The following is a 10,201-nucleotide window of genomic DNA, read 5'->3' on the forward strand; positions in this document are numbered from 1 at the left end:
TTTTATTTAGACTTTTATTTATTTTTAGAAAAGCTCATGTTTGACTGGGGCCTTCCAGAAAAGTAACAGCATTACACAGCACACAGTACTTATTGAGGCCACTCTTAGTACATAAACATGCAGATGTTAACTAATTATCCACACCAAATTTTAAAATGTAATGTAGATTGCCTGCATGAATTGCACTACTTATATGAATGGCTGAAGCAGCACATAGATTGCACCAATTTTCCCTGGGAGTGTCTCATTTTCTATAATAAAAAACATGAAAACGAATAATCTAAAAGATGTTATAATCATACACAACAGTATGATAAACATGCTCTGGGTTGGCATTTACATAAAGACCTGAGGGAAGTCCTTGTTTGAATAGTTTTTAGTTAGGAGATGAAATGTAAGTATAAGTTTCAGGTACACTCTGGGTGTAAGTGGAAGTTCAGTGGAGGTGTTAGACCTCATTTAACACCTACAGTATGTATAATTTAGCTCTGTTATCACAAGATGAGGCTGACTCATGTAGGACCCTTCTCACATGACCTGATGAGCCGTGTTATCCATGTTCTCCAACATTTTATGCAAGATGTAGGAACATTGCATCTCATAAATACCTAAGATATCAGTGAGCTCCATGGTTGACCCTCATTTAAAAGTGATATTAGTGGTACAATTGGATAATAAATAATGAATAAATAAGAGTGATATTTTAAGTATGTAGTAGATCAGGTGTGAAGTCAAAAAGCAGATGGCAGCCAGAAATAAAATGACAGGATTATGTTAACCTTCCTGGTTTGTTATTGCGTCATCAAAAATGAGTAAGTAAGGCGAAGCTCTGACACTGATTAATCCTTCGTCCTCTGATTGGAGCGCTCCCTTTCTGATGAAGACTTCAGGTTTTTATTTCCCTCTTCCTTCTGCACACAGAGGATTTACCGCCAGTGACTACACCTGACACTCTTTTATAAATATAGAAAATCTACAGCTTCTCTTTTGAGAAGTAGGGCTCCTTTCTGTGCTGCTGCCCTGATTTGATTTCATTTGTATGTTACGTTATAAATGTTTGACTAGTACAGCATGTAAATAAACTTCCTGTACTATGTACTGAAGTGAAATCACTGCCCCCTGCTCTCATTGTGTGAGAGGGTGTGTCTGTCACTGGGAAAACAAGCCAGCATAAAAGACCAAAGATTAATGTAATCAGTTTTCTCCTTCGTGGTACTTTCTTTGCATCCACCCACATCAGTTAATGAAGAAATAACTTGTTTCCATCCAATGCAGTTCTGTTATATCTGTAAGTCTGATTCAGTCAGACAGTACTGAGAAAAGTAGTCCAGAGTTGTAACTTGATCTTGTCAAACTGTTCTCTCTTTGTAAACCAGTACATTTAACAGGAGTTTCATTCAAACTACTCTTGGGGGTGTGTTCAAGCATTGTGTGCTGGAATCCTTTTGTAGTCGCGAAAATGGACTCTCTCGTTCCTCTCTAACCTCTCTTACTGCCTCATTTATTTCTCCAGCCTTTCATGCAGTTAATCCTTGTTTTGTTTTACATTCTTGTTGTTTCTCCTCTTCTCCACTTTCCACTCATCTGAAGAAATGTGAGTTCAGAGCGAAGTGAGGCGAGGAGGAAGCTGAGGGAGTGCACGGGATTGGTTGATTCACTCATGTATATCGTCCAATCCCAGATTGACTGTAAAGATGTCGACAACAAGGTGTGTTGAACTCTCCTCAGTTTGACATTAAACCTTTTGAAGGATTGACTTGACCCTTGGTTGAATCTTTGCATTTGAACAATTCTTCTTTTTTCCCCCCCTTTCATTTCCTCTCTACACCCTTCCTTTATGTCTCTGTCTTTGCAGTTGATAGAGAACAGTGTGTGTCTGCTGAGGAACTTGTCCTATCATGTGCATCGCGAAATCCCCAACTGTGAGCGCTACCAAGAGGCTGCACCCCTCAACCAGGGCCCCGCCCCGTCCAGCCAGAAGGGCGGCTGTTTCAGCTCCCGCAAGAGCAAAGGTCTGTGTTAGACAGGGAGAGACATGTACTGTGTTTGTTCAGTCAGTAGGAGGCACATTTGAAGTGATGTCACTGTCGACAACAGTGTCTCAGTCGATACTACAACACACACACACACACACACACAAGTACACAAACAAAACCCCTAGCTCGCACAGGAATGTTAACAATTTCCCCAACTGAGAGAAAGCTCATCCTCTCTGCAGCTGCTCTGTTTGTGTTTCACCGAGAGTATTGATTTGTTCTTTCTAAACTACACACCCCTTTCTACTGCTTTGTGGCTTCCTCTGTTATTATTATCTAATTTTGCCGCGACAATGAACATCTGTCAACATTAATATGAATATGTCAGATATATCTCAACTCAGTTGATATTACACACTTAATATCAACATATTGTATGTATGTTATTCTCATTTTCACTTTTGTGTTGCTCAAAAATGCATCAGTTTATCAGAACATTGAATTCCCAAACTGATAGTGTACAGAGCAGTTACGATGTGTGTATATGAAATGGACACATGAGCTGGTGTGTCTTGTGATTGGCTTTATTTAGCCTTCATATCCGGCATGTCACATTGCTGATTCTGTGTGGGGGCAGCAGTGCTGTTGGGATGTAAGCAGGTGTTAACTGGGTGCCTCAGTTATGGCTGCTTTCCTCTTACTTAAATGCTCTCTCTTCCTCCTGTTCTGCCATTCTCTTCTCCCTCTACGCCCCCTTCTTTCTCTCTCCCTCCTCCATTCTTCTCTTCTCCTTGTGGCGCTGGGCTACAGATGAGTGGTTTTCTAAAGGTAAGCTCTTTACCTCTGTACGACTGCACTTTGCTTTCGCTGCTTGTTCATGTTGTTGTAGTAGATGTTGTAGAGTAGCTGAGCTAACAGATCAGAGTACTGTCCTAGTACTAACATGCATGCCTTCTTCTCACTGTGAAAGACTTAAAATGAAACTGAAGTAGAGAACATGCATCTCAGTTTTTGATTTGTACATGTCTAACCAAACTACAACAAATTAACTAACAGCAGATGTAGGTCACTAAAGTAAATGTAGCATATTTAGAGTCATAGCTGACGCCAGACTGTGTTTCTAAGGCTGTAATGTTGATGTTTGGTTCCAGGTAGGAAAGATGAGGATGCAACTGCAGATATCATAGACATTCCAAAGAGGACCTCACCTGCTAAAGGTAATTACTTGATCTAACTGCTTAATCAACATCTGATGTTGCCCTGAAAGGAAAATATGCATCTGTTTGTAAACTTTATATTTGTCCTTCTCAAACCATATTGAACCCTGTGTTCCTCCTGCCTTTGTCTCTTCTGCTTATTTCCCATCAATCACTCCCGCTTGCTTCTCCACACTTCTCCTGCCCTCCACCCCACTCTTTCTCTCCTTCCTGTAGGCTATGAGCTGTTGTACCAGCCGGAGGTGGTCCGCATCTACACCTCTCTGCTAAAGGAGTCCAAGAACCCCACTGTGTTGGAAGCTTCGGCTGGAGCTGTTCAGAACCTCTGTGCCGGAGGCTGGACTGTAAGAACCGTCCTGTTTCATTTCACAGCAGCAACACTCCCTGTGCTGAGTAAACACACCAGTTGGACATTGGAGAGTTATTGTCTCAGATTGTGGGAATCTCTTCAAGTGTGCTACGGGACCAAACAGAGCTAGTTAAATATTAGTCAATCAAGTCTTGTAAAGTTTTAGGGATGGACTATGGCATTTGTACACACTTCCCTTTGTGAACCGAAACTCCTTTAACATCTCACTTTATCAAAGATGAAGTATTGTAGCTCTGTTTAAAACAAACAAACAAACAAAAAAAAACAACTAAAAATATGTGTGTGTCTTTGTTTAGTACGGCCGATACATCCGTGCCTTGCTGCGCATGGAGAAGGGTCTCCCCATGATGACTGAGCTTTTGGCCCATGGCAATGACCGCGTGGTCCGAGCCATGTCTGGAGCGCTCCGCAACCTGGCTATTGATGCACGCAACAGAGATCTACTAGGTGAGACTTAAAGCACTCTGGGTGTGTCTGAGAAAGTCAAACTGCAGTATTTAAAAATAAAAGTTTTAACCAAGGAGAACTAGATGTTTTATTAGTTATTGCATCAGGACCTAGTTTTTTTAATGTTTAACCGCTCCTCTTGTACTTGTGTGTTGTCAGGTAAACATGCGGTGCCTCACCTGGTGGCCAACCTGCCCGGCGGCGGTCAGAGTCAGCCAGTGCGAGCATTGTCAGAGGAGACAGTGGTGTCGGTATTGAGCACGCTCCATGAGGTGCTGGGCTCCAGTCTGGATGCAGCTAAAACCCTCAGGGCCTCACAGGGAATTGAGAGACTGGTGCTCATCAACAAGGACGGGTAAGGGTAGCGTTGGGGGGTGGGGGTTTTGTGGAGATGTGTTACTGTGGTGAGTACTTGACCATGCGTTAGAAGTCTTATCTTTTTTCAATTCCTTTTCTCTGTCTCTGCCTTTTTTTTTTTGGGATCACCAGTAATCGTTCTGAGCGGGAAGTGCGCGGGGCCGGCCTGGTGCTGCAGACAGTGTGGGGCTACAAGGAGCTGCGGCGCACTTTGGAGAAGGACGGCTGGAAGAAGACAGACTTCATGGTCAACCTAAACCCTCCCAGCAACAACACCAGGGCCAACGGAGGATATGAGGACAGCACTCTGCCGCTCATAGACAAAGGTCAGGAAGCAAAAGGGAAACACAACCCTTTTTCAAGTTTCCTTTTTGGAAAAAGTCTTAGAACTTGGATTAAATTACTCTTATTTGCTTTTTACTCGCAAAACTTTTATTGCACTTACAGTAACTTAAGTGAAGTTAGATGTCGTAAACTCGACATGGTTCACTGTCTCTGCTCTGCTCTGTGGAACACACACACACAGCGCTCAGCCCCACCCGCGGTGAAACAGAGAAGAGGAGAGAGAGTCAGCGTGACCATAAATGACGGCAAGATGCAGTAGGGGCTATGTTTATATATGTTATTTACCTAATTTATGTGCACTCGTTTCATATCAGCACACTGTGATGCTCTCTACTGCGTTTCGCTGTCATTTATGGTCACGCCGAGTTTCTCTCCTCTCCTCTGTTTCACTGTGGGAGGGGCTGCTGCTCCACGCACACATGGAACTCAGTGGAGCAGAGGAGAGACAGTGAAGAAGTCGAGTTGATGACAACACACGTTACTGTTACTCAGTTGTTGTTTAGCTTGGCCTACTTTTGAACCACTTTGTTCAAGACGGTCACTGTGTCTCTCCATCTCTCAGGCCCCCTGGCACTGTAGGCTAGTTGTGAGAGACGGCGGCTTGCCTCAGTCAGGAGGGAGTTTTACAGATTTTTGGCACCATCTGTTGTTGTGAATGTTTATTGATATTTAAAAGTCTAGACCCTGAATATAAGATGATCCCAGTTTTTCAGATGTATTTCCAGGAAAAAAAACCCTGTCTTATATTCAGAAAAGTATGATTTGCAGTCCTAACTGCTAACTGATATTAAACAGCTGCAATGAATTCTTACATGTTTGTTTCAACCTGCTTGTTGTGCAAGACATTCAGGAGTTTATAACACTGAGACACATTATCTCAACTAGGGTTGTTAATCACAGAGATGATTTATATGAATATGCTCAAAAAATCTTTTAAGCTCTTTGGCACACATTTTAAAGTTTCCAAACCCCACCCATACTGTAACACATGAAAGCAATGTAAACTGTAAATTTGCAAATACTATCTAGCTCATGTCTGACACGTAGAAACACTTAAAAAACACTCTACACAGCTACACACCTCTATCTTTGGCAGGACATGCTCCAGCTATGAACACTGAACAGGAACCTTTAACGTTTCAGAGGAACTATGATGTTGATGCTGGTTGTGTTTGTGTGTCTGTACACAGGGGGCAAAGGTGACCGGGAAATGATTCCAATGAATGACTTGGGACCAGGCAAGTGTGAAAGCAGAAACTACATACACATACACACAACTGGCCAGTATCACACTGGGCTGATATGATGTTTGCATTTGTAGCAGATTGAACTTAACAATGAGGCAGTTTTATGTGAGATTTGTGAGATCTTTGCATAGCAGAAACACACACTTCTGGTTTAACATATGTTCCTCTTCTCCAGATGCCTACTCCACACTGGACCAGAGAGGGAGAAGGAACACTCTGGATAACACACTTGAACCTGCTGACAAAGATGGAGTACAGGTAAAAACTGGCCACATGCAACACACACTTTCCAAAAAATATATAATAGATCGTACAGACAAGATCATCATTTTCAAGAACAATTGTTAAACAATGCAGGCTTTGACTAATATTTTTTGCCAGCCTGACAAAGGAAATTTTGCCAACTATGTACCAAGAAAAAGAACACTGTGTGCAAATATAATGGGAGCCTACTAGCCAGTTTCAGCATATACTATCAGCTGTCACATTTTACGAATGTAGAGCTGCTGTGATTAGTCAATTAATTGATTATTCATTTGACAGAAAATTTATCTGAGACTATTTTGACAATTGATTAATCATTTGAGTTTGATTTTCCAAGCAAAAACACCAAATTAATCCAGTTTCTCAAATGTATTTGGTGCTTTTTCTTGTCTTAACATGACAGTAAATTAAATATCTTTAGGTTTTGGACTGTTGGTCAAACAGAACAAGACATTTGAAGACGTCATCTAGGGCTCAAGGAAATTATGATGCGCATTTTCCGCTGTTTTCTGTTGTTTTAAAGACCAAATGAATTGAAAACAATCTAAAAATAAAATAAAACTAATGATGCAGCTCTAAACAAATGTTTCAACAGCTGTATTGCTGCAGCATCATGTCTGCAAAATAATTCCAGTGAGTTCAGGAGACGTCAGTCTTGAGTTTCTGCCATCATGAAGCTGAATAATGTTTATTTGATTGAACAGTGATTGCACAACACAGTCTTTGTAAAAAGATGGAAATAATTGTAAAAATGAATCTGGTTAATCTTGTGCAACATGCACACCATTTGAGGTTCCGGATTTCAGGATGGTACACAGACCGATATCCTCACCTCCAGCTAAAAAAGTAACCGTGTGAAGGGACATGCTCTCACACACTCCCACAGACAGCATGTTGATGCATGTCTTTTTAAAGCTCTGGGGTTTTATCTTTGTCTTGCACATAATTTCTCACCGGTGTTCTTTTTCCCCCTGGCACATGACCTAACATTAAACTAACCTTTTGTAACCCTTCTTTCTTTTCTCATCTGTGTCTGATGCTCTTATTTCCCTCTACTCTTTTCCCAACTTTGTGTTTCTGATCTTCTTTCTTTTTCATGTTTTGTGTCTCCTCACATTCTTTGGATTTTCACACTTAACCCTCTTTATTTCTTTATTTACTCCCTCCCCGCTGTGTGTCTTGTATCTCTCTCTCTCTCTCTCTCTCTCTGTATGTCTCCTTTGGTCTTTTTTTCTCTCTCTGGCTCTTTTATCTATCACACACTCCTTCTCGCTTTCTTTTTGTCTCTCTCTCTCAGGGAGGGATGTATGGGGAGAGGCAGGCCTCTTTGCCTCTAATGGATTCTTACGATGGTTAGACTACACCCACAGTCACACTGCATGTCAGCGCATGGTATGTGTGTCCCACCGGCTGCTCCTCTCAACTCACTGCATGGCCCAATGTCTTAGTTATGTATTAAGAACTGTGACTATTTGTGTGTTTGACAGTGACCAGTGTTGTCAGTGAGCTTCCATTGTACTGTATTTGGACTGGTTTTTTTTGCTCCCCCTGCTGGTGAAAAGTGTCAAATTGATTTTTATTCTCCTGAGATGTGATTTTTTTTTTTTTCCTCCTCTTTGCACAGTTTGATCTAACGTGTGGTGACTTTGTTGCCAGCAGCCACTAATGTGTATTTTGTACTGTTTGTAAAGCCTCTGCTGTGAATCTGAATTTTAAACGTGCAATTCTTTCCGCCTAGGCATGAACGCCTCGCATCAGCTGCTCCACATGATCAATTCCCACACTTGTTCCTCTTTTCTTGCAGAAAAACTGATTGTGTGCATCACAAGACGACAGCCTCCTCCCACCTACTGCCCTTGCTGAACTGACAATGGGGGACCACTACACTACCGATGGGACTAAACTCCATCCTTTACATTCTCTCTTCTGTCCCTCTTTACTCTTTTACAGTTTCTCTCTTCCTTCTCTCTCTCTCTCTCTTTCCGTTACATTCCTCCTTTGCAGCTGACAAACTAATGAAACCACATGGAAAACTGACGTGGCTCTACGTTCCCTGTGGACAACCGGACGTGACACTATGACCACTTTGGGCTCTGCATGTCCCTGAACTCCAAAATGCTAACCACTCAATCGGATACCGTGGCCACAAGCTTCTCCTACAACACTACATCCCCTTACAACACTAAGACTCGGAAAACACTAATGCTGTCTTTGACAAAAAGCAGGGACTGTGGCTTCATCTGACTAATTCCTGGAGGTCGGAGCGTAGACTTAGACTGATTAAAAGGAACTGTTGGGATCAGAACAGGACACTTTGGTGAAATTTTACATTAATACCTATTACATTCTGTTTTGGAGAAATTGAGGGAATGTGTAATTTTTTTCTCTAATGGTTAAATACTACAAAAAATATTTCCTACCACTGAGAACCAATGTTTATTGATCTATTGAGATATGTGTAAAGCATCTGCTTCTGTTTTGGTAGTGTTTGTTCCTCTTCTTGCTTTGTGCTGTACCACAGTAATGTACATGTGCCAAATGACAATGCTACTGCTGCGACTGCCAATACTGAATGCAAGAACTTTGCTCACACACACACTTTTTAGAGCAGTTACACTGAAAACTGTCACCTGCTTTGTTTCTGTATGCAGTTTGTGTCAGTGAAAGTCCATCGCCAAGATGCATGCAGATGCTGCATTTTCTGTATTTGATTGTGATCCATAGATTTAAAGGGGTGGAGGTCATTACATGGATAATCCTACGATTTACAGACAGAAATGGAGCAGACGAACGGTTCTCCACCAGTGTAGTCTGTGTGATATTTCTATTATATTTCTGTTAACTGTAAACCCCTTACCTTTGTAACTCTTTGGAGATATCACAGGATTCAGTGGGTGCATTTCCTTTTATCTGCAGATGATCTTATGAATGTGTACATACAAGACTGTCTCTATTAGTGTCTGTGTGGGCTAGCTGGAGTGCCTCGCTCATTCAGGACAAGTCTGATGGGTGTGTCCAACATGACATAGGTAACAAATCAAGGTGTCTTTTTCTCAGCGGATACTAGTTGGAATACTGTATATGGAACTCAGCAGTTTTCTGTTCTGTTAGATAATTGAATATGTGAACTTGTTTGTAAGTAAGACTTGATTCTTGTTATTGGGATTGGTTTTTTATAAGGTAAAAAACAAACAAACTTCGAGTTCTTGTATAATTTACTGCTTAACAAACCCTTCCTGGCTTAAAGACTACAGAACAGCACATGGGAGAGGGCGTACAGTGTTGTCTGTTTTTGCCCACATTTCTTTAGTGCAGTGCTTGTTCTGTAGAAGACTGCGTACTCTTAGTGCCGAGTGAGATGTAGATACTTACTGAGTGAATGATTAAAGAAGCACTAGGGGGGTATAATGTGTGTTTTTCTTTTTTTTTTTCTTTTTCCCTTTCCTTTGTTTTCCATGCCAATTGAAACATGACAGACGATGCCTCATTTACAAAGTTGCCTTCAAGAGTGGACTGACTAAAAGAAGAGAGCAAGGGTTTGTTTGTAGAAAATCTCTGTAAGGAGGCATAGACCAGAATTTGCTATTAGATAAAGCGGAGAAAAAAATAAAAGCACATTTAAACTATATATACAAGAGAATATTTGTTAATTTGAATGGTTTTATGTATTTTTTATATTGATTTGGGTTTAATTGTTTTGGGTGTTTTGGGTGAACGCATATGCAATCAGTTTTTATGTTTGATTAAAACATTCAGTTTATGTCTTAATTAAATGCAAAACAAGTTAGCTAAACAAAGCTAAAAATCCAACAAACACGGTTGGATACTGGAACACTAATGGAAATATCTGATTCTGGACTACACCTTAATCTCTTTGCCTTGGCTCTTAAAGTTGCACATTCTCATTTATGAATGAATAATGTAACTAGCAATACTGTTTTTAATAAAAAAGAAAATGATTTCGCACAGCCTTTTTTT

At 41.0% G+C, this 10,201-nt stretch overlaps 1 protein-coding gene across 8 annotated transcripts in view; it reads left to right on the forward strand.

The window, feature by feature from the left end:
* ctnnd1 (catenin (cadherin-associated protein), delta 1) overlaps window positions 1-10,189 on the forward strand; it is a 28,605-nt gene extending 18,416 nt beyond the window's left edge. For 6 of the 8 annotated variants that reach the window (XM_042430058.1, XM_042430075.1, XM_042430077.1 and 3 more), the window contains 12 exons: window positions 1,591-1,708; window positions 1,856-2,012; window positions 2,787-2,804; window positions 3,128-3,193; window positions 3,410-3,537; window positions 3,860-4,010; window positions 4,170-4,365; window positions 4,500-4,693; window positions 5,903-5,950; window positions 6,135-6,217; window positions 7,521-7,615; window positions 8,028-10,189. In XM_042430058.1, the coding sequence (XP_042285992.1) occupies window positions 1,591-1,708; window positions 1,856-2,012; window positions 2,787-2,804; window positions 3,128-3,193; window positions 3,410-3,537; window positions 3,860-4,010; window positions 4,170-4,365; window positions 4,500-4,693; window positions 5,903-5,950; window positions 6,135-6,217; window positions 7,521-7,580 (1,219 nt within the window). In that variant the 3' untranslated portion in view covers window positions 7,581-7,615; window positions 8,028-10,189. The remainder of the gene's footprint in view (window positions 1-1,590; window positions 1,709-1,855; window positions 2,013-2,786; window positions 2,805-3,127; window positions 3,194-3,409; window positions 3,538-3,859; window positions 4,011-4,169; window positions 4,366-4,499; window positions 4,694-5,902; window positions 5,951-6,134; window positions 6,218-7,520; window positions 7,616-8,027) is intronic. The other 2 variants (XM_042430073.1, XM_042430072.1) reach the window with 2 other exon arrangements.
* Window positions 10,190-10,201: the final 12 nt, after the last annotated feature.

The sequence above is a fragment of the Thunnus maccoyii genome, chromosome 2 (genome assembly GCF_910596095.1).
Source record: "Thunnus maccoyii chromosome 2, fThuMac1.1, whole genome shotgun sequence".
Taxonomy (NCBI): Eukaryota; Metazoa; Chordata; class Actinopteri; order Scombriformes; family Scombridae; genus Thunnus; species Thunnus maccoyii.